Here is a 24,703-nt window from a genome sequence, read left to right as displayed (position 1 = left end):
CCATTGTGACATCACTGCTGAGGTTGGCTCTTAGGCATTGGTGGAATGAGACATTATGACATCACAATCTCAGCTCTGGAATGTTGCTACTGTTTGGGTTTCTGTCAGGCACTTGGGACCTGGTTTGGCCACTGTTGGAAACAGGACACTGGGCTTGATGGACCTTTGGTCTGTCCCAGTATAGCAACTCTTATGTTCTTATTGTCAATCAAATTTGCAATACAGTAATGATCAATAAATACATAAAATTTCTCTTTCAAATTCAAAGCAGTTGCTGAGCAAACTGCAAAAAAATCTGTAGGGTTGTTTTATCTTTTTTGGCCTCACCCTGATCGCAGCCAGCTCAATACTGACCCGAACAGATTTTCTCTCAAACTGCCTAGTACAAGAAGCACCGAAAGGCACAGAGACTTGGATTCACATTGAAATCATTTTATTACGCTCTTTGATGGGGAATCTGAATTTAAACCGTCTGTGTATCTTCTTTCAGTTCTTTTTTCTCCTTCACCAGATGCTTCTTCTGAGGGCCCTAAATGCAGACCAAGAAGAGACCTGTCAGAGCAGTTATAGTTCCACCATAATTATCCAAGCAAGCGCACACCTAGTACATGAAATTACAGCCAAGCCCTGTGTGAACAGGAATATGACAAAGAACTAGAAGGACCTTGTCCCTAATTCTGCAAACTAATGCACCCTAATTAAGGCTTCACATGCAAATTTATGTGCACAATCTATAGAGTAAGGTCTGTTGCACGAATAACAATGCCAATTAACAGCCGATTACTGGCTTTAATCTATGTTAATTGGTGCTGCAATTGCATACAATTTCTAAGGGTGTGTGGATATGGGTAGGTCTGGGGCATGCCTAGAAGTTAGGTGCACAGGTTATTGAATAGTGGGAGGGAGTGGCCTAGTGATCAGAGCTGCTGCCTCAGCACCGTGAGGTTGCGAGTTCAATCCAGATTCTACATTGTAGGCACCACTCAGCGCGGCTGTCAGTCAAAAAATCATTGCCATTTACAGAATCACGCCTCCATTAGGCCAGCTTTTTACTCGCCTAATTTGGCAACGCCTAACTCAACCGCACGTGGAGGGGAATTTTGGGAAAAAAAACCCATCTAAGTCCAACATAGACGTTTCCAGTTCAGCATGCAAAGTTGGAGAAACAAAAATGGCCGTTTTCAAATGGTAAACGGCTGGACATCCAAATTTTTTTTAATCGTCTACTTAGACATCTTGGTCACTAGGACATCTAAATTTATATCCCATTTTTGATCAGAAAAACATCCTAATCCCGACCATTTGGAACTGGGTGGGGCCATCATAGTAATGGACTGGCCACATAGACATCTCGAAAGAGCAATGGGCCACCTTCGAGGGCACTGCTGTATATCTCACCATAACCCCCTTATAATTTAGGGTGAGCCCTCCCAAACCTACTATACCCTCCAATAGCACTTATGGCTGCAGGTGGCACCTATATGGCAGTATAGTAGGGTTTGGGTGGGCTCACTCGTCCTCCTGGGCCTGGGTCCTTCTCTCTAGGGGGTCACTAGCCCACCCACCAGCTTTACTAGGCTTCCCCATACCAGACGCTGCTGTTTTACCTTTTTGTTCTCATTTTTGTGTGGTGGAAGAGGATCAGTGAATACTGGGGGAGTGTGGGGGTGTCTTATCTTGATGCGTGCAGTCGTCATCTGGTCAGTTTGGGCACCTTTGTGGCACTTAGACCCTTCTAAAACAGGTCTAGTTCCAAACGTATAAGTTCTGTCCAGGATGTCTTGCAAAATGTTTGATTATCGCTGCAAGACATCCATGTCTAATCCGCCCTTGAGACCACCCAAGGCCCGCCCATAACACGCCTCCAACATGCCCATCTCATGCTCTGAACATACAGAGGCTGGAACAACTCACTAGATGTACAAAAAGGCGGTTTTGATTATCGGCACTTGGACGTCCTGGCGATTAGGATGCTTTTTGGACATCTGTGTTTTTTGATTATGAGCCTGCTGTTCTCTGCCCATTACCACAGGCATCCTTAGGCATCCCTAGGCATTGGATGGCACCTCAACTTAAACCATCGCTAGGTGTCCTATGAGTTTGGTGTCGAACTCTTAAATTGCTTAATTTTTTTTTGACTGGATGAAAAGCCCCTATATGCCTGTATGTGTATAAACGGGGAAAGGGATTGGGACTTACAGACCGCCTTTTTGTAGTTTTACAAACCATGGTTTTACATACAGATACTTCAAGCCTTTTCGAAAACTGGGATAAAACAGGTGTAAATGAGAACTTACCATGAAAGCTCTTTTCTCCTCGTCAGTCTGGAAGCGTCCGTGGCCAAACTTGGAGGTAGTGTCGATAAACTTGAGTTCAATGGGCTCCAAGGCTTTGCGACTAGTGTGTACGAGAAGGGACTAGAAAGGGAATACAGCAATCAGCAGGGTTTGTATCTCATTAGAGGCACTGATTCACCCTCAGAAGGGCTTATGCTGCACCCAGCTACACAATATCAGTCAGAAAGCTCAGAGGGACACGTCCTGGCCAGCTGTGGACAGAAGCTGCTGTGCAAACAAACACCTCAAGCAGCCAGAGTGGCAGAAATAGGATCCACAGTATAGGACACAGGATCAGCGAGAGAATCAGGATTTGATCTTGGCCTCCCTTGTTCTTAACCTGTTCCTCTTACTGCCGGGCCCCTCATACAATCACTTAACACCTTGTAAATAGCAAAATCAGTCCAGAAACATGGCCAAGAGGGAATGTGAAGACTAATTTCACAGGGACTACATGGGCATGATGGGCTTTAACTTATGCCCACAGTTGTCCAATTATTAAGCTTCAATTTTATTTATTTATATTTGGTCCCTATGAGGAAAGGCTAAAGTGACTAGGGCTCTTCAGCTTGAAGAAGAGATGGCTCAGGGGTGATATGAAAGGGTAGATGTGAACCACTTGTTCATTCTTTCCAAAAATACTAGGACTAGGGGACATGCGATGAAGCTACCAAGTACTAGATTTAAAACAAACCGGAGAAAATATTTCTTCATACAACGTGTAATTAAACTCTGGAATTCATTGCTGGAGAATGTGGTGAAATAAGTTAGCTTAGCGGGGTTTAAAAAAGGTTTGGATAATTTCCTAATAGAGATGGCTTGGGGGAAATCCAGTGCTTATTCCTAGGCTAAGCAGCATAAAATCTTTTTTACTACTTGGGATCTAGCTAGTTACTTGGGACCTGGATTGGTCACTGTTGGAAACGGGATACTGGGCTTGATGGACCTTCGGTCTGTCCTAGTATGACAGCTCTTATGTCTTATGTCTTTTTGCAACTGTAATGCTGTTAACAAAATTCAAAGTTTCATGCTGAATTGTACAGCTTAGGTGAATTTCTTCATAAGGGTGGTTAATATATCCAAACCAATAAATATCTTGCCTGAGGTTCCCTTACCTTTCTCAGAGTGAGGACACGTTTCTTAGTTCCCATGACACATCCCTTCAGCATGATGAAATCATTGTTGACGGTGCCATAATGGGGGAATCCACCCTGTCACACACAAAGAGCACAAGAAACTTACTTCAAAAGCCAGACAGTTGGGGGACATATTCAAAACTTTAAAACGTCCAAAAACCTGCCTAAGTCGGCACTTGGAAAGCAAACTTTCTGGACGTGTAGCAGCACTTCTAAACTGCTGTGTGTTCATAGAGCAAAGGGGTGTGTTATGGGTGGGAATCGAGCGGGCTTCAACCTGGACATACCCCAGCCATAATCAAAGCTTTCCTAGAGGGAACTGAAGACGCCGGCAGTTAGACCTGTTTTAGTTGCGTCTAAGTGCCCCAAAGCTGCCCAGATGGATGGATGGATTCTGGAGCCTCCCTACAAATTGAGTTCTCTTCTAAGATTTTGGGAATACTTTTTGATTCTTCTCTTACTTTTAAGGATCAAATAAACTCTCTGGTTCAGAAATGTTTTTTTCAGCTTACGAATGTTGAGGAAGGTCAGATCTCTTTTCCATCAACATCATTTTTCTGTTTTGGTCCAATCTATTATATTATCCCGGTTAGATTATTGTAACGCCATTTATCTTGGCATCACTAAGAACTGCCTTCAAAGACTACAATTGATTCAGAATACTGCCGCAAAGTTGATCTATGGAAAGAGCAAATTCGACCATGTGACTGACTCCTTTGCTTTTCTCTCTCCATTGGCTCTCGGTTTATTTTAGAATTCAGTTTAAGTGCTTATGTATTGTTTTTAAGATTTTACATGGTATCTTTGCTCTTCTTGTTCCTCTGCTATGGAATGTTTATAAATTTTCATATGTGAGAGGCATTCATCGATTTAAACTTTCTCTTCCTTCTAGGAAAGGAATTCAAGGAGTTAAGAATTTTAGCAACTCTCTGGTGTTTAAATTTCCCCATTTATGGAATGAACTTTCCCTAATTTTGAGGTGTCCCAGTTCCTTCCAACTCTTCCGTAAACTTCTAAAAAGCTTTTTTATTCGCTAAACTAACTCTTGTATTTCAGTTCACTTTATTTTTTTAATTTCTTGTTAACCGTGTCAAGCTTCCTTTGGTTGAAGGTTAAGTTTAGATGACCACCAGAGGGATTAAGGCATGATCCCCCATTACTCCCTCAGTGGTCACTGACCCCCTCCCACCATCCAGAGATGGGGGGGGGGGAAACAGCACATTGAGGGCCTGCCCTCAGCTGATCATGGCAGAGGAATTGCCATCAGATGAGCCAGTTTTGGGGATTCCTGCTGGCTCAGCTGAAGGGTATTTCCTCTGCCAGGATCAGCTGGAGCCCTACACCCCTCCCACCGACCCCCCCCCCCCGCCCAATATTCCCCCATCCCCCAACATTCCTGCTCCCCATCACCCTCTAAAAAGAGGACATGTTCGGGTCAATCCGCACATCTGGTACCCCTAGACCATGAGAACTTGCTGTAGACGTCCAGTGGACAGCCCATGCAGGTTCTCACAGAGAACTAACCAGCCCTCTCATTTTGATCAGCCGTTTCTTTTACCAGAGGAGTGATGGACTTGTTGGACAGGTCATAGCTGGTGGATGCATTGTTCTTCACTATCTTCCCGTCTTCTGTGTGGATTCCACGGCCAATGCGGTAAATCTGCAGGGAAACAAACCCTGTTAATGAGTTACGGGCAGTGAGATTTTAACTTTGGTTTTATATTTGCGGTATATTAAATAAATTGAACTTGAACTTGAAAATATTTGGGAGTCTGTTCTCCTGGATGGGCAATACACCCCCTGAAATCAGATCAGGACAGAGTCCATTAAGCATTCCCAAGGGAATGGGAAACAAAGTTAAAATGTGTACAAGTATTTTCAGAAAATCGGACCTGGTTCTGAGAGCTTTGTATAGAAGCATATATGCAGACGTCTGTTACTTTTATAACACAGACAACCTTTGGACTATTCACATACGCACCCTGTTCTAGCAGGAATCTGATGAAGGGGGTGAGCGTCTACACCCCCACAAGCAAGAACCTCAGTCTACGGAGTTCCAAAGCAGCATTAAAGTGACCCAGATAGAGTCTTCTGTTTATAAAACACCTTTAGAAGAACAGAAGAGCAAGTTACCCAGTTACTGGCTGGAAATTTTGGGACAATATGAGATTTCTAACCACCCCACCCTGGGGCATTATGGGACTTGCAGCACTCATTTCAATGGGCAGGACCAGGCATTATAAATCCCACCTTGGCATGGGGTGCATGTTAAAACCAGGAATGACTAAAAAGTCTTCGGCCTGGAAAATGGGTCACTTGGAATCTCTGGAAGAGTGGAATGCAAAGAATTATATGATTGGCTGGAAGGAATCATATGACTAACCCCCCCCCCCCACCCCCGAAGGTGGAAGTGACCCCTGCAACTCTTCCTCTTCAAGTAATTATAAAGAACAATCCAGAGCTGCTTGAAGCATTCATTCAGTGTGACCTGCAGTCTTCAAGATATAAAACGAAGAGCTTGCTTTGCAGAATACCTTCTTGTTGATCTCAGTGCGATGGTGGTAGCCCTTCTGGCCAGCACGGGCTATAGAGTAGGCAACCCGGGCCGGATGCCAGGCTCCAATACACGCAACTTTACGCAGCCCCTTGTGCGTCTTTCTAGGAAGCTTCTTGGTGTGCCAGCGAGAAGTAACTCCTAGAAAGGGGAGGAAAAAAAGAAGAAAAGAGACAGTAAAATATAAATAAACCTAACTCAGGAATTATGCACTTCTACTCCCAGCATTCTAGCTCCCTCTGCTGTCAGATTAAAGTATTACCAGGATGGACAATGGTTTTAAAGGGCCAGTGCAGAAAAGTACACAAAGCTTTTGCACAGGGAGAGTGAGCGTGGTTTTAGGACACAGTTTTGTGGGCACACTGAATTGGGAAAAAAAAGTTTCTGCCCAGAAATTAACCCTGTGCAAAGGCCTGCATTATACACCAGTGCACAGTGTATTGAAATCAATGGTAATGAGCCTGAAAGGTCACTTTGGGCAGCCACAAAACTTAGAGACTTGAAGAAAGCACAGATGTTTATTCAGCATATTCGGACCCCTGAGCCCCAAAGCTGGCTTCAGAAGTCCCGAAACCAGGAATTTACAGAAATATTTATACATTCTTCTGGCTATACAATTGAATTCTAGAAAAAACTTTTCACGTGTTACTTTTCTTAACAATCATTGGTGCTAAGCTCACACTAGCAGGTCACTTATCTAAGCCCTGCAGTCTTTCTGTTACATGTCGTTTATGCTGAGATAGCCATAAGAAGTTAGAATGTCCAAGGCAGGCTAGAACATGAGATAAGTTAGGTCTGCAGCTAAACATAATTCAGCATTTTATTAAAGAGAAAACTTAGTTCCACACTTAGGAAAACCAGTCCCAGACTCCTTCAAGCCTATCAGCCTTTTTTGCACGAATGCAAAGAAGAGCACAGAAGGCTTAAAGGTCGAGCACACCATCAGCAAGTCTGAGAGGTGAAGACGTTTAGAGCCGTCTTCTGCAGTGCCTGTGAGAACTTTGCTGTGAACACATAAGACCAGCGGCTTAGTAAGGAGGGGGGCGGTCTTGGCACCCGAACTCCTCTCCACCCCCCCACTCCTTTCTGATACCCCCTGCACATCCCTTCCCTTCCCTTCCCTCAAATCTCTTTAATTTTCCCTGTGCAAGCAGCATTACAAACTTGCTGCCCTCATCGGTGTCGCTTCTCTCTGACGTCACTTCCGGACCCCGCACCTAGGAAGTGATGACAGAGGGATAGCCGGCACGACGTGGGAAAATTAAAAAGGTATGGGGAAGGGAAGGGGGAGGTGCCACTCACCCTCATTACGTCACTGTACAGGGCCCATAACTTTTTCATGGCTTCTATGAAGAGTATCATTTATTTATTTATTTTATTTAAAAGTATTTATACCCCACCTCTCCACACATCTAGGCGAGGGACAAAGGGAACATACGTACATAATAACAACAAAAAATACATACGAAAAAAGGGCAACAAAACTAAGAAACATCATTAAAATCCCACAAAGCTAACCAACCCCTGAAAAAAAAAGCAAAAAAAAAATTATGTAGATTTTTATTTTTATTCCCCCTCCCTTTCTTTATTTTCATTGTCCCTGTCTTATTTTCTCGAATGGGCGAGCACGCTCTGGGACAGTCTCTTTCATGCTAATGTCCCCATGTGGTGATACCGTCCAGTCCAAGGGCGCTTGTATGGGGCCAAACATTGCCCACCAGCTACCTTTCATTCCTTTGCCCTTGGTAACTCCAATCACGTCGATCATTTCATCCTGGGCGAAGACCGTGTGAACTGGGACCTGCTTCTCCAGCTTTTCGTGAGCCCAGTCGATCTTCTCAGCCACAGTCCCCCCATTCAGCTGGATCTCCATAATGTGTGCTTTCTTCTGATGGAGAGGCAGGAGCTTCATCTGCACAAGCAGAAAAGAGAAACAGTACCAGGTCACAAGGGACACTTTAAACCAGGCTTCGTATTTTCCCTAATGTTTGGGCTCTAGAAACACTTAGAAATACAAATAGCAGACTAGAACCTATCCAGCCTGCCCATCCATACCAACCACTATCCTTTCCTTTCCCTCAGAGATCCTCTGTGCTTATCCCATGCTTTCTTGAATTCCCATGTACTCTTGGTCTCTACCACGTCCACCAACAGGACACTCCACAAATCCATCACCCTGTCCTCACAGAACTAAACCAAACATGATCTTATAGCAAACACATCCCAATTTGAATAATTCCCTAGCCTGTATTGAGAGTCAATGTACAAGGGGCCACTGAAAAGTTCTCAGCCCAACAAGAAGAGAACGATGTGGAGCCATGAAACTTACAAGTTATTCCACGCTTTTCTTGACACTTTCCCTTTCAATGAGGCAAATGCATCTAGCAAACGGGCACAAGTGTACTGAAACCGAGCCATTGTGACATCACCAATGAGGTTGGCGCTTAGGGATTATGACATCACAATCCAAGGGGCCACTGAAAAGTTCTCAGCCCAACCAAGAAGAGAATGATGTGGAGCCAGGAAACTTACAAGTTATTCCATGCTTTTCTTGACACTTTGTTTCAATGAGGCAAATGCATCTAGCAAACGGGCACAAGTACAGTGAACCCTCAATTTAACAGACTGCTCGGAGGGGTGTCCGCTAAACCCGATTGTCTGGAAAATCCGAATATCCCTACCTCCCATGAATAACTTCCTCCCCAGAAGCTTTTCCTCTGGGAAGTGGCTGCTCAGCCCCCGAATGTTGCACTGGCGTCACTCAAAGAGTGTCGCTGAAGAGGGTGATGCATTGCAAACTGGGAGTCGTAGTCACCGGGGCGCTAAGTGCGTTAAATCCAAAGTCCGGATAAACGAGGTCCAGATAGTCGAGGGTTCAGTGTATAGGGAAATCAAACCACTGTGACATCACTGATGAGGTTGGCTCTTAGGCATTGGTGGAATGAGGCATTATGACATCACAATACGAGGGGCTGTTGAAAAGTTCTGAGCCCAGCCGAGAAGAAAAAGATGTGGAGCCATGAAACGTACAAGTTACTCCACACTTTTCTTGACACTTCTAATTTCAATCTATAAGGACAGAGACAAACTACCTCACTTCAGGAAAAGGCTGAAAACATACTTGTTTGATAAATTCCTTAGTAACTCAGCCAACCTGTGAACATCCTTGACTCCATTTGACTTTACGCTCTCCTTATTCCAATTGTGACTCTGCATTTGCCACTCGCCTGGTGAGACCTCATCTGGAGTACTGTGTGCAATTCTGGAGGCCACATTACAGTAAAGATGTGCGCAGAATTGAATCGGTTCAACGGACGGCCACCGGGATGATCTCGGGGCTCAAGGGTCTCTCGTACGAAGAGAGACTGAATAAATTGCAGCTCTACACTCTTGAGGAACGTAGGGAGAGGGGAGACATGATCGAAACATTTAAGTACCTCACGGAACGTGTCGAAGTGGAAGATGACATTTTCTTTCTCAAGGGACCCTCGGCTACAAGAGGGCACCCACTCAAACTCAGGGGCGGAAAATTTCATGGCGACACCAGAAAGTATTTCTTCACAGAGAGAGTGGTTGATCATTGGAACAAGCTTCCAGTGCAGGTGATCGAGGCAGACAGCGTGCCAGACTTTAAGAATAAATGGGATACCCATGTGGGATCCCTACAAGGGTCAAGATAAGAAAATTGGGTCATTAGGGCAAAGACAGGGGGTGGGTAAGCAGAGTGGGCAGACTTGATGGGCTGTAGCCCTTTTCTGCCGTCATCTTCTATGTTTCTATCCTAGGTGCTAATGTGACCTTTTGCTCCCATCACCCTATCTATCTGTAACAAAGTATCTTACACTCATTGATGTGATGTAACTACTATTCCCCAAACGTCCTTATGGGCCTCTTAACTTGTAAATCACCTTGAACCTGTAATGGATAAGTGAGCTAGACTGGTTCACAGACTTTCTACAAAATAGATAGTACACAGTTAAAAAGGAAGGAGAATTCTCCAACCCCTGGAAAGCATTTGGCGGAGTTCCGCAAGGCTCCCCGTTATCCCCCATCCTTTTCATGCGCTCACTTGGAAACATTAAATTAGAAGACGAAACCTTACTATCCTACACAGATGACATACTTCTCCTCATCCCTATTACAAACAACCAAACATAGAAGAGAAAATTTCAAACAACATTGAAAAAATCCACACCTAGGCAACCACAAAGAAGCTTAAACTAAATGCCACCAAAACCAAAGCCATCTGCTTCCACACTGCTCAGCAGAATGCCCCGACAAGCATTAATCTTCAATCCGGTACCACCCTCACAGTGGAGAAATCTCAAAAGTACTTGGCATCATTCTGGATGACACACTCACAATGGATCCTCAAATCTCCACCATCTTCACTATGCGCCAACTAAGACTTATTAAGCTATACTTCCATCAACATCATTTTGCTCTGATTGTCCAGCTGATGGTACTACTCCAGCTGGACTACTGCAACTCAGCATACTTGGGGACCAACTCCACTCTAGTTTACAAACTGCAGCTCATTCAGAACACAGCTGTCAGACTTATCTTCAAACGATTTGATCTCAGCCTTCCTCAAACAATTACACTGGCTACCAATTTCATCGCAAATATTCTTCAAAACATCATGCATCCTACACCACATAATCCATGGAAACTCAGCCACTCCTCTCACCCAACTATTCTCAACGGTCTGGTCTACCTCCAGGAGACTCATAAACAGAATACAGTTGAATCTACCTTCCACAAAATAATCTCCATTACAGGCACTTGTTCCACTCCATGCTTACCTTCATAGGAGTAAAAACCTGGAATAGAGACCCATTTACAAAGTATGTATTCTTCCCAATCAATATTTCTAAATGAATATAGTGCCTTTGCTTATTTGGAAATGTTAATTGGGAAGAATACATACCTTGTAAATGGGTCTTTGCCAGAACCTGTAATGCACTTCAATAGTATAATTAAATGAAATAACTCCTTCTGAAGGTTATGGGTACAGGCAGAGATGGAAGAGATTACTTCAAGTTTCAAGTTTATTTAAAATTTCTTATAACGCTCAATCAAGCCAGCATGGTTTCTGTACTGGAAGATCTTGCCAAACAAACCTGCTGCACTTCTTCGAGGGGATAAGCGAACATTTGGACAAAGGTGACCCCCATAGATATAGTATACCTAGACTTCCAGAAAGCCTTTGACAAGGTACCTCATGAGCGCCTTCTGAGGAAACTGTGGAACCACGGGGTGGAAGGGGACATACACAGTTGGATCAAAAACTGGCTGGCAAACAGGAAACAGAGGGTAGGAGTAAAGGGACACTATTCTGACTGGAAAGGGGTCACAAGTGGCGTCCCACAAGGGTCAGTGCTGGGACCACTGCTATTCAATATATTTATTAATGACTTGGAAACACGGACAAAGTGTGAAGTTATAAAATTTGCGGATGACACAAAACTCTCCGGTAAGGTTAGATCTGTAGAGGAATGTAAAGAACTCCAAAGGGACCTGGACAAACTGAGTGAGTGGACAAATAAATGGCAGATGAGTTTTAATGTGGAGAAATGTAAAGTTATGCACATAGGGAAAGGGAACCTGATGTACAACTACACGATGGGGGGATGACATTGGGAAAAGGCAACCTAGAAAAGGACTTGGGGGTTTTGGTGGATAAAACAATGAAACCGGCAGCACAATGCGCAGCGGCCTCAAAAAAGGCGAACAGAATGTTGGGCATTATCAAAAAAGGTATCACTACCAGAGCCAAGGAAGTTATCCTCCCGCTGTACAGGGCAATGGTGCGACCGCATCTGGAGTACTGCGTCCAGTACTGGTCGCCGTACCTAAAGAAAGATATGGCGATACTCGAGAGGGTCCAGAGAAGAGCAACAAAAATGATAAAGGGCATGGAAAACCTCTCGTATGCTGAGAGGCTGGAGAAGTTGGGGCTCTTTTCCCTGGAAAAGCAGAGACTTAGAGGGGATATGATAGAAACTTATAAGATCATGAAGGGTATGGTGAAGGTAGAGAGAGACAGATTCTTCAGACTGGCGGGGGCAGCAAAAACTAGAGGGCACTCAAAAAAATTGAGGGGAGATAGATTTAGAACAAATGCTAGGAAGTTCTTCTTCACCCAGAGGGTGGTGGACACCTGGAATGCGCTTCCAGAGGGGGTGGTTGAGCAGAGTACGATTTTGGGTTTCAAAAAGGGGTTGGACGAGTTCCTGAAGGGAAAGGGGATCCAGGGGTATAATTAGAGGGTTACTATACAAGACAAAATGCTCTTGAGTAATAGATCACTACAGGTCATTGACCTTGGGGGCCGCCGCAGGAGCAGACTGCTGGGCATGTTGGACCTATGGTCTGACTCGGCAGAGGCCATGCTTATGTGCAAACTTCTGAGCAATGTACAATAAAAATACAGCTTTCATCATATAAAATAGGGGTAAGCATTTAACTAATAGACTATAAGAATTGCCGCTGCTGGGTCAGATCAGTGGTCCATCGTGTCTAGTAGTCCGCTCACACGGCGGCCCCCAGGTCAAAGACCAGTGCTCTAAATGAGTCCAGCCTCATCTGCGTATGTTCCAGTTCAGCAGGAACTTGTCTAACTTTGTCTTGAATCCCTGGAGGGTGTTTTCCCCTACAACAGCCTCCAGAAGGAGTGTTTCAGTTTTCCACCACCCTCTGGGTGAAGAAGAACTTCCTTACGTTTGTACGGAATCTATCCCCTTTCAACTTTAGAGAGTGCCCTCTCGTTCTCCCTACCTTGGAGAGAGTGAACTATCTGTCTTTAAATGCTAAGTCTATTGCTTCAGTACATAATAAGTTCACATAATGACAAACAGAAACAAATGGGAAAAGGGGAAGAGCTACAATATTTTAAAAAGAGAACAATTAGGGAAAAAATGAGAGGGAGGGGGAAGGAAAAAGCCTTCTGCAGTCGCATGTGTTTAGCGTTTACAAGGGCAATTAGGTATCAAATGCGTCTTGAAACATAAATGTTTTTAACTTTGTTTTAATATGAATCAGAGATACTGGAATAGAATCCAGAGTGATGGCGCAGTCACTGCAAAGTTATTTGATCTTATTGTGTTAATTTGCTTTAGGGATGGGATTGTGAGAAGGTTTTGTGTCATAGAACGAAGTGTTTTAGATGGACAGTGGGGAATTAATAGACTATTGATAAAATCTGGTTGTCCTAAATGTAAGTAATCCTGTGTTCTATAGGCAACCAGTGTGCTTTACGCAGGAGGGGGGAAATGTGGTCGTAGTTTTTGGCGTTAAATGTAATTTTTATTGCAGTGTTTTGTACAATTTGGAGGCGCCTTAGTTCTTTTTTTTGTTATGCCTTTATAGAGGGCATTGCGGGGAAAGGGTTTGATTTCTACCCCCCCCCCCCCCCGAAGCAACTCTCGGTGCGCAGCCTCTACCACAAGGCTGTCTGTCTGAATTATACATCGAAATCTGGCTCAGAAGCACCAGTGGGGTTATGCTGTAGTGGGCCCACGTGTCTTCCATGTGGCTTGCAGTGGAAACCAGCAGTGAGACACTCAGGAGTAGAGCCTATGTACTAAATGGCGAGACCTTGGTTAGGACCACGGAGGAACGCGATCTAGGAGTGATCATTAGTGAAGACATGAAAGTTGCCAATCAAGTGGAGAAGGCTTCCTCCAGGGCAAGACAAATGATGGGGTGTATCCGCAGAGGTTTCGTCAGCAGGAGACCTGAAGTTATGATGCCGTTGTACAAAGCCATGGTGAGGCCGCACTTGGAGTACTGTGTTCAGTTTTGGAGACCACACTACCGAAAGGACGTGCTAAGGATCGAGTCGGTTCAGAGAACGGCCACCAGGATGGTCGTGGGGCTCAAGGATCTCCCGTATGGTGAAAGACTACAGAAGTTGCGACTGTACTCACTCGAGGAAAGAAGAGAACGGGGAGATATGATCGAAACATCACGGGACGCATCGAGTCAGAAGATGATATCTTCTGGCCCATGGGTCCCTCGACCACCAGAGGACATCCGCTGAAAGTCAGGGGAGGGAAGTTTCACGGCGACTCCAGGAAGTACTTCTTCACCGAAAGAGTGGTGGATCATTGGAACAGACTCCCACTCCAGGTGGTAAAGGCCAGCAGCGTGACGGATTTTAAGAATAAATGGGATACTCTTGTGGGATCTTTAAGGAAGTAAATTCAGGGGGGGGATACTTGGAATGGGCAGACTTGGTGGGCTGTAGCCCTTTTCTGCCGCTTTTTCTATGTTTCTATGAGTTTGAAGTTAGGCAGTGTGGGGCATGCAGAAGTGTATCTTGTTATTTTCGATCTGTCATTTGAAACTGTTTGCTAAATTAAGGTGAACCATTTCCCAAGGCTGTCGCCCACTGCAGAATGTCAATGCTCTGCTACTATAGTGCTACTAGACATACGCAGAAGAGACAGTCCCTGCTCAGAAGAGCTTACAATGTAGTCAAGACAAACTGCACAAGAAGGTGCATCGATACACGATGCTCAGGTGGGGGGATTAGAGAGGGAACGATAAGACAGACATTGGTGTTTAGCAGGTGGGTGGGAGCTTCAAAGAAGGGGGGCTTTGAGTCTGGATGGAAGACTGTCAGAGACAAAGCCTGACTCCTGGGCATTTCCTAGCCCATGTTGGGCCCAGCCTCATTACCTACACCCAGGGCTTGGCTCCGCTTTGAGTCCGATAAATATCTTAAGAGCAATAACACGACAGCACTCATGGCAGACTGAGACTGAAAACTCAACGAAGGATTATCGTTTTTGCATCCCGCAGCCTCTCTTGTTTCTAATTTGCCATATTCACCAGCACTAACTTAAGCCAAATTAAGCTATGTTTTTATGCAAAGTTATGTTAGTATCTTTTAAATGGAAACAAACTAGCATACCACTATTGGTTATAGTGGTATGCTAGTTTGTTTCTATTTATAATTTACTACCACTTGGGATACTTGTTTATAGTTAGTATCTTTTAGCCATGTATTTTAGGGTTTGTTTTTAAAATTATGTGTGTACATTTTGTTAACTGTTTAGCTGTAAACGGTATAGAAATTTTTAAGCCTATCATATCTTGAATATGCAGCAGTTTCATTGAGAGCTTCATATACTGCTACTAATGACTGGGGAGTCAATTCAGAGCCTCTACAAAGGCGCTCCACCGCATGAGCTTCTGTAGTGTAGAGATGTTATCATAAGGAGTTGTGAGGTCTTACAATGCATGGCCTCTATACGTCAGTGATTTCCAACCCTGTCCTGGAGGAACACCAGGCCAATCGGGTTTTCAGGCTAGCCCTAATGAATATGCATGAGAGAGATTTGCATATGATGGAAGTGATAGGCATGCAAATTTGCTTCATGCATATTCATTAGGGCTAGCCTGAAAACCCAATTGGCCTGGTGGTCCTCCAGGACAGGGTTGGGAACCACTGCTATACGTGATGATTGAGTGGCGAGGCTTCATTTGGGCTTATTTTCTAGTTGGTCTCCAGCTCTCAGAGCATATATACCTTTTACAAAACTCTGACCCCCTCTTCTATTAAACTACGCTAGCGGTTTTTAGCACAGAGAGCTGTGCTGAATGGCCCGCCAGGCTCCCGACGCTCATAGGAACTCTGTGAGCATCGGGAGCAGCGTGGGCCGTTCAGCGCGGCTCCCCACGCTAGAAACTGCTAGCGCAGTTTAATAGAAGAGGCCCTGAGTATATAAATTCAAATAAATATACTTTTCACCCCCCCTTCCCCCCCCCAATTACAAAACCATAGCATGGATTTTCGTGCCAGCGTTGGTGGTAAGAGCTTTGATGCTCATAGAATTCTAGTGAGCGTCGGAGCTGTTTCCACCGTGACCGGTGCTAAAACCCACGCTACGGTTTTGTGAAGAGTATATTCATTTGAATTTATGTACTTATTCGGAGTGAAAGGGAGTGCGGCTGGTGATTTTCTATGTGGTTTTTTTCCTGCTTCTTTTCCCGGTAAGCTGTTTCGTGCTCACCTGCGTGTGAACAATGACACGAATAATTTTGCAGTACTTTTTCATTGCTTGAAAATCTTTTTCCAGCTGTTTCTTCCCCTCCTGGTCCTGCCACTTCTTGCAATATTTGGTGAAGGCTTTCTTCTTGCTCTTATGCCTAACAAAACAACAGAATAATAATGACATTTAGAGATTCCAATTGAATCAGCATTAAAGATAAGATCTCTGCGGTTTACAAAAGATTATATTCACTTACAACCGAGCAATCTTCACGGAATTTAATTACCCCAAAATCTGGAGAATTAGTAAGTTTTGAGACGCCTTCTAAATTCCAAATATGAGAAAGACCTAAGAGATAATTTGTTGTCCCAAGTGGCAGCCTGATATGAAAGCATGCGTTCGTGGAATCTTTTGAACTTACAACCCTTCAGTGATGGATAAACGAAAAATAAATAAAGTAGTACAAACATACCCTCTCTTTTACTAACGTGTAGCGTGGTTTTTTTTCTGTAATTGCGGTTCTGTTAATCCCCTATCACAGCGAATATGGAAGGAGAAGTGTATTCTCCTAATTTACAGTGTTATTTACAGACTATGGGCCAGAGAAGCCAGAGGCACTTTTTAATTAATGGTGCTGATTAAGCCACACATAAAGCTCTCACCAGTTCTTGTAAAAGCGACGTTTGCATTCCTCGCTCATGTGCTCTGCATAGATGGTCTTCAGAGCTCGAAACCCTCGAAGAGTCTCCACATAGCCCACAATCCCAACCACCACCAGCGGTGGGGTTTCAATAATGGTCACCGCCTCCACCTCTTCCCTTTTGGAAATCTCTAGTACCCACAAAATCAGAGAGAGAAATATGCTGAATACATTTTTTGGAAATGAAGCTGCATTAGTTATAGCTGATCAAGGGCAAGTACTTAGGATTAACAGAAAATCAAATTACTAATCTAAAAAAAACAATTTAAAAATTTTAAAAACCAGTACAGTATAATCTCGTTAAAATGGACTCGCTTATAACGGAACCTCGCCTATAGCAGACGAGGTCCACTGGTCCCAGCCGTGCGCCTTTATAAACATACAGGAAATTATCGCATATAGCGGACTCGCATATAATAGACTATAACGTACAACCAATTTGGTCCCCAGAGACGCTTTTAGCTGCAATTTTGTTCGGCTATAACGGACATGCAGGGTCCGCCTACAAGGCGCGTGGCATGCTGGTGATATAATATCAAAATGCAGCCCGGAAGAAAATGACAAGAGTATTTTTCTTTCCAGTACAATACGACACAATGCTTTAGAAGATCTTTAAGTGTTCTGGTTTTGCAATCATTTCGTACCATACCAATGCTTTGCTGAGTTTTGTTCTTGATGTGCAGTGACTGTTGTTCATTGACTGAACGTTGTTTCAAGTTAGAAACATAGAAACATAGAGTATGATGGCAGAAAAGGGCCGTCGGCCCAACAAGTCTGCCCACTCGAAAAAACCCACCCCCCCTAAGCACTTCCTCGAAGTGAACCCACATGTTTATCCCATTTATTCTTAAAATCGAGCACGCTGTTGGCCTCTACTACCTGAAGTGGAAGATCATTCCAACGATCAACCACCCTTTCGGTGAAGAAATACTTCCTAATGTCACCATGAAATCTCCCACCCCTGATTTTTAGCGGATGCCCTCTTGTCGCCGTAGGTCCTGTAAGGAAAAAGATGTCTTCTTCCACCTCCATATGGCCAGTTGACTTAAATAAAGTTTTTTAAAAATGCAACTCTGAATATAACGGACTGTTTTTCCAGGTCTCTTGAAGTCTGTTATAACGAGATTATACTGTATAAATAAGTATTTTATTTCATGCCAAGAGTGTACAGTGTATTTAACCTTTATAATTCATATTAACAATGCCCAATTTGCACTTGTTATTTTACGAAGCTGCAGCAAAAAGTGGCCTTAGTGAGTTTCCAAGTTTATTTAAAATCGCTTTTTCAGACTTTCAAAGCGATGTACATTTAAAAATGGGAGGGGGTAGTGGGGACAAACAATTTGTTGGGGGGAGACTGACTTACTTCAAACAAAAGGAAAAATGGGGAGGAACTACAATCAGTTTAGAATAGAAATGGAGAAAGGGAAAAGCAAACGGGAGCCCTTATGTCTTTCCCACACACTAAGGCCACATTTTGCTGTGGCCAATTTTCCTTTTTCAGATGTAATAGTCATGCACTAATGTGGCCACCAGTGCACAGCCAGTGGCGTACGTAGTAAGGATGAGCGGACCACCACGGGCTCCATTTTCACAGGGGCGCCAGCACCTCTCCACCCCTCTTTAAGTGTTCACTGGTGTTCCATTTGCTGCTTGTGCCGGCCTTGGCTCCCTTCTGATGTCACTTCCTGCTCACGGGACCAGGATGTGATGTCAGAAGGGAACCTAGGTCGGCAAGAGCCAAAGGTGGAAGATGCTGCTTGTACCGGTGAACAATTCAAGAGGTACTGTGGGGAGAAGGAGGCTCAAGCGGTGGGGAAGAGTTGGGAGGGTGCACAATTTAGCAATGCTGGGTGCTTCTGCCCCTCACTATGCCACTGTGCACAGCCATTAACAAAACTAAGTGTTCAGCCCTTACTGCCACCTCTTTTGTAGGTGAGGGAGGTTAGCGCCCAAGGCGGTGGCATCTGGCATCACCATGCCATACCTCCCCAGTCTTCCCTGCTGCTTCAATGCCCCTCCCCCACCCTCTTTGTACCTCTCGAAATGTTCACGGGAACAAATATCATCTTCCATACAAACTTATTTGTCTCAAAATCAAAATATGATTATTTAAGCAACAAATCTACTGAATTTTTGTCTTTGTAGAACAAATGTCTAGAACAGAGCTGTCCAAGGTCTGTCCTCGAGGGCCGCAATCCAGTTGGGTTTTCAGGATTTCCCCAATTAATTTGCACGCACTGCTTCCATTGTATGCAAATAGATCTCATGCATATTCATTGGGAAATCCTGAAAACCCGACCTGGCAAGGGCTGAGGTTGGACACCCCTGGTCTAGAATATCTCCAAATAGATAAGCATGCTTGCAGACTGTCTTGTGACGATAATAATAATAATAATGGGTCCTTCTAGGATCAGAGCGGGTTAACAATAAGAATATACTGAAACGTTAATAATAATAATAATAATAACAGTTTATATACTGCAATACCGTTAAGTTCTATGCGGTTTACAATAGATTAAGCGAGGTACATATTGATTGAATTTAAGAGGGGAGAAGAGGAGAGTTAATAGGACCGGAAATACGTTGTTGAGGAGAAAGAGATTAACAGGACAGAAGAAACACTATGGAGGAGAAAGAAGATGAGTGAGTCAGTTGTCTAGATATTTGAGGAACAGTTGAGTTTTTAGACGTTTTCTGAATTCCTCATAAGTAGTGGGCGAAAGCAGTTGATCTAGGTCTTTACCCCACAATGCTGCTTGATGTGAAAGAAGGTGTTCATGGTGTTTTTTCAGTTTACAACCTCTAACTGGGGGGGAAACGAAGTAGGAATGAGAGCTTCTCTTGTGTCTGTTGGCAGAGAAGGAGAAAAGGTCAGTTATGTATTTAGGGGCAAGTCCGTTTAGCGCTTTAAAGCAGAATCAGGTGAATTTAAACTTTATGCGTGCTTCCATCGGTAGCCAATGTAACTGCCAGTAGTAGGGTGATACATGATTGAATTTCTTTAGTCCGAAGATTAGTCTGACCGCTGCATTTTGCATTAGTTATAAATGTCGCATATTTTGGGGGGAAATGGCTAAGTAAGCGATGTTACAGTAATCAAGTTGACTTAGTACGAGGGATTGGACCAGGGTTCTGAATGCCGACGTATCAAAATAAGCCTTAATGGATCTGAGTTTCCAGAGAGTGAAGAAACCCTTTCTGATTAAGGAGTCCACCTGGTCTTTCATGGTTAGGCATTGGTCTAGAGTTAATCAGAAAGTTATATCAATAATTCATCTAAACTCACAATAAAAATGAACACACATGTGTAGACCTTTAGGGGTAGAATCTACAAAGGACTCCAGAAATTAGGTGCCATAAATATGGGCAACTAAGGCCCTGATTCTATAAATGGTGCCTAACTTCGATGTGCTGTGTAGCGCAATTATCAATCATCCGCTAGGCGCCATTTATCGAATTCCTCTTAGGTAGAGTTACCAGATTTTCCTGAAGGAAAATCTGGACCCATGACCACACCCCCAGGCCCACCTGTGTCACACCCCTTTCCGTCCCCAGATGGCATCTGATTGTGCACGGATGCCCCTTCCCGGCGCAATTTTGACGAGAAGCTTTTCAAAATCCGGACAAAGTGGCAGGTTTTGAAAAGCTGTCCGGACCCCCAGACATGTCCTCGAAAAGGAAGACATGTCCGTGGAAATCCGGACATCTGGTATCAGTAGGCATTGAAACCTTAGCTGCACTCCTATCTATGCCAGTGTTTTCTTGGCCTAAATGAGGGCATCTAAGTTTGGCACCTAAGCCAAAGCATGCCCCAAATCTGTCCAGAATTCTCCTCAACCACACTTACTTTCTGGTAGGCCTCAAAGTAGTACATACCCATGAGTTAGGCGCCTACCAGCTAATTATTTTTTAATGGTGCTTTTCAATGAATGGCACTGATTAAGCCAAATTGAATAATTAAATTAGTTTGCCTATGTAACCCCTTGTTTACCCAGATGTTGGCAGAAGGGTCACACAAATGTATTTATTTGATTAGGACCAGAGCCGAGATCTAACTTGCTAGCTGGAGTCCTGTAGCAGGCAAGCACCAGCCACTCCTCTCACTTCCCCAAATCAAATAGATCACACCAGGATGTAAAAGTCAAAACTTCCATTGGCCTAATACCATACAATTGAACAATGGTATATACTGAGAAGGGCCTAATGCCATTTGCCTAATACCAAAGAGTTTGGGAGGGGCCTATGGTATTAGGCCTCTACCAGTGCATCCAAGGATGCACCGAGCAGGGGCGAGCCACCTTGTGGAAAAGGCGGGCCCTTGGCAGTAGAGATTTGGCATCCCTCCTGCTGAACCTTTCTACGAACAGGTACTGGGTGTCAGGGGGGTGTCCTGGAGAGGTCCTGTTTAACCACCAGGTGTTTCTTTGGTGTTGGGGAGACAAGGGGCATTGAATGGCTTTGGGAGAATCATAGAATGGAGGGTGGAATCAGAGGTCTTGTTTTTTTAAATTTGCGGGCAACAGGGGATTTTTTGCGGAAGCCTTTTTCCTGTCCATGCCTGAGCCAATCAGCATTCAGGCACTAACAGGAAAGTAAGGCTACGGCAGCTTAGACCCTAATAGAAAAGTTTGCCTGTAATAAGTGGGCAAAAAGTTTAGAGCATTACACGGAGTGCTCATTATAACACTAATGAGCTCCTTGTAATGCATTAGCCTAAGATTCTCAGTGGCTGCTACGACAATCGGTAGCAGCCACGGAGAAAGCTTTCATGATCGGCAGGACAGCTTCCCCTGCCAGTAAGAGTGCTTTAACGACTCTTACTGCCACACAAAGCTTTTGAGCATCCTGGTCCCAGTGTTTTGCTAATCCACGGATATGGTCAGTGCTGCTCCCCCATTTATTGTACTGAATGCAAATGCTCATACTCGCTGCAGTCCTGTGAACTTCACGCAGGGTATGTGTCATGCCGGCCTTGTAGCCCATGAATGCTGTCAGGTGCACGGGCTTGCTGGGATCATCCTTGGGCCAGCTCCTCACCTTCCCTCTGTGGTGCCGGCTCCTCTTGTGGGGGAGGAAGCCCAGGTGGCCGTGCCTGGGGGCTGAAAACTTGCGATGAGACTGTGAGGAAAAAAATGTTGCAATGCATCAAACTCCCAAAGGCTAGTCAAGAAATGCAGCAAAATTAGTTGAATAAAAAGGTTTCACCTCAGAGGTATTTTCTTTCTTTTTATTTGCTAAAATGCATTTTTAGGCAGAAAAGTAAGATATGAAGGAAACAGGGAAATGAAATCTGTGGAGTTAAATCTCCCCTAAAGAGACCAAGAGCCAGCCTGATGTCCCCCACTACTATTTGGGTTTCTGCCAGGTACTTGGGGCCTGGATTGGCCACTGTTGGAAACAGGATACTGGGCTTGATGGACCTTCGGTCTGTCCCAGGACGGCAACACTTATGTTCTTATGTGAGCCAAGTCTAGGACAATCAAGCCATTATGACATCACTGCTGAGGTTGGCTCTTAGGCATTGGTGGAATGAGGCATTATGACATCACAATCTCAGCTCTGGAGTGTTGCTACTCTTTGGTTTTCTACCAGGTACTTGGGACCTGGGTTGGCCACTGTTGGAAACAAGATACTGGGCTTGATGGACCTTCAGTCTGTCCCAGGACGGCAACACTAATGTTCTTATGTGAGCCAAGTCTAGGACAATCAAGCCATTATGACATCACTGCTGAGGTCGGCTCTTAGGCATTGGTGGAATGAGGCATTATGACATCACAATCTCAGCTCTGGAATGTTGCTACTCTTTGGTTTTCTACCAGGTACTTGGGACCTGGGTCGGCCACTGTTGGAAACAAGATTGTGGGCTAGACGGACCATTGGTCTGACCCAGTGTGGCTGTTCTTATGTTTTTATGGCTTAGTGCCATATACGAGTGCAGCTTAGTGAAAGGGCTCCTATATGAGCTGCACATGTTTACAAAGAGCAGGCTGTAAGAGTGCCATGCATGCCGAATTCCTCAGCAGGGGCACAGCAATGCCCATGACTCATCAAATACTCCTGTTCCCTAATTATAGGGCTACGTCTGATGTTTCAAGGGAGCAAAATGAACACCAGGCATTTACTTTAATAGTCCCTACTCAGACCCGAATCAAAGAAAAGTCTGCAAATAGCCACATTTCAATCAACTGAAAAGTAAGGCTTCTTAAAATTGTTTCCATAAATTTGTAGGTCATAGACAACTGCCTTGAGTGAATTCTTATGAGTGGTTAATAAATCCCTATAAATAAATAAAATGAATTAAAAGATGCAGATTTCGGCATTCAAATTAGGGAGGGGAAGGAAACATCCTTTTGGCTGCTCTGAAATGTTTTGTCATCCACGAAGAAATGATGGAGAAAGTTACACTGAACAAACCTTTGCAATGGTCCAACACATCAGAAAGCAAAGGAAATGAAAGTAGAAGCTTTTGGCCCCCTTCTTTCAGAGAGAATTAATTAAACCCCTGTATCGGGGGGGAGGGGGGGGAGAGAGAAAGCAAGCCAATGTTCTTTCTACAAAGTTCAAGATACGTGTGCTGAGAGACTGCCCCGGTTTCGATGGTTTTTCTGCTGATACAATCTCTGAAATGAGAGCCACATGGCTGCTGATCCCTCTCTGGCTCTGAAAGCTAAGGCTAGCTGAATCGCATGTGTTCACTAACAATCATATTACTGTTTAATGCCACAAAAGAAGAAAAGACAGAATACAGACCATGGCACTTCGCTGGCTCTTGGCTGGCAGCGAGGAAGCCCCCACTAAGTGCTGATCCAATCTGATACTTTAAAATGCTGTCCAGGCTGGACTCGCTGTTGGCATAAATATAGCTTCAGTGCTGTATTAATTTCATCCTCAGGGAAGCTGGCAGGGCTACCAATGATGACAGTCACACGTGATAAAGGACAGGTTATCAGTCAGTGCACTAATGAAATGGCCTGAACATGAATGAACTTAGTGGAAATAGGATTATAACAGCAACTACTCTTTACAACTGGGCAGAGGTGAAGGGGGAGGTCAGGAGGCTCCCAGCAACTACGCAACTGATTGATTTATGAGGCAAAACTTTAAGCGGGAGAATGGAGGGTTCTGACAGCCCTACCTGGCACTTCAGTGATATTGCAACACGCAACAAGTGACAGAACAACCACAGCATTTCCAAAAGAGGAAGGCATAGCAAGGGTGAGAGGCACCCAGAGCAGTGGTGCCCCCCACCTCCACACGGTCCTCCTGCCGCACATGCCACCGTTTCCCTTCCCCCTACCTCTGTAACATTCCTGGTGCGAGCAGTGTCAACTCTTCCTCTGATGTCACTCCTAGGCACGGTCCAGGAAGTGACATCAGAGGAAGAGACAACGCTGGCGCAACAGGAAGTTGGGGGTTGCTGCTCGTGCCAGGAACGTTATAAAGGTGCGGGAAAAGGAAGCGGCATGTATGCATGGAAGAGGGGGGAGGTGGGGAAGGCGCGGGAGGGCGGAGAGGAGGATGGATGCCTGCACCATCACCAAGATGGCACTTGGGGCAGGCCGCCACCTCACTATGCTACTGACTGGGCTTCAACAACCAACCAGTCTAGACTAGGCTGTCTCAAGGTCAATGGGTGGTGTAAGTGGGCTTTCCTAGCAAAAATGAAGCTAGGCTTTTTGATGTCAGGGGGAAAATAGGCACTGACGTGATGCACCATTTCATTCAAAATCCATGTGGAGGAGCAAGTGCTCCCCTTGAACCTCACCTAGCTATGCTTTTGGTGCCTAGGTGAACCAATCAACACAATTGGTACTATTCTACAAATTGTTTTGCAATAACATAACATAAGAACATAAGAAGTGCCTCTACTGGGTCAGACCAGAGGTCCATCGTGCCCAGCAGTCCGCTCGCATAGTTGCCCAATAGGTCCAGGACCTGTGTAGTAGTCCTCTATCTATACCCCTCTATCCCCT

The 24,703-nt window shown here is 44.5% G+C and overlaps 1 protein-coding gene across 1 annotated transcript; it reads right to left on the bottom strand.

Annotated features, from left to right (window-relative positions):
- Window positions 1–411: 411 nt before the first annotated feature.
- Window positions 412–23,605, bottom strand: RPL3L (ribosomal protein L3 like). The gene is made up of 10 exons (XM_033914511.1): window positions 23,481–23,605; window positions 21,656–21,848; window positions 16,690–16,858; window positions 16,049–16,184; window positions 7,752–7,938; window positions 6,007–6,167; window positions 5,031–5,132; window positions 3,452–3,547; window positions 2,298–2,417; window positions 412–529 (listed from the first exon to the last, which is right to left on the bottom strand). Exons 1-10 carry the CDS (start codon window positions 23,481–23,483, stop codon window positions 464–466), a joined length of 1,233 nt encoding a protein of 410 aa, XP_033770402.1. The 5' UTR covers window positions 23,484–23,605; the 3' UTR covers window positions 412–463.
- Between the last annotated feature and the right edge of the window lie 1,098 nt (window positions 23,606–24,703).

Source organism: Geotrypetes seraphini, chromosome 11 (genome assembly GCF_902459505.1).
Source record: "Geotrypetes seraphini chromosome 11, aGeoSer1.1, whole genome shotgun sequence".
Lineage (NCBI taxonomy): Eukaryota > Metazoa > Chordata > Amphibia > Gymnophiona > Dermophiidae > Geotrypetes > Geotrypetes seraphini.
The sequence above is the reverse complement of the archived record's forward strand: the minus strand, read 5'-3'. Positions and strand labels throughout refer to the sequence as shown.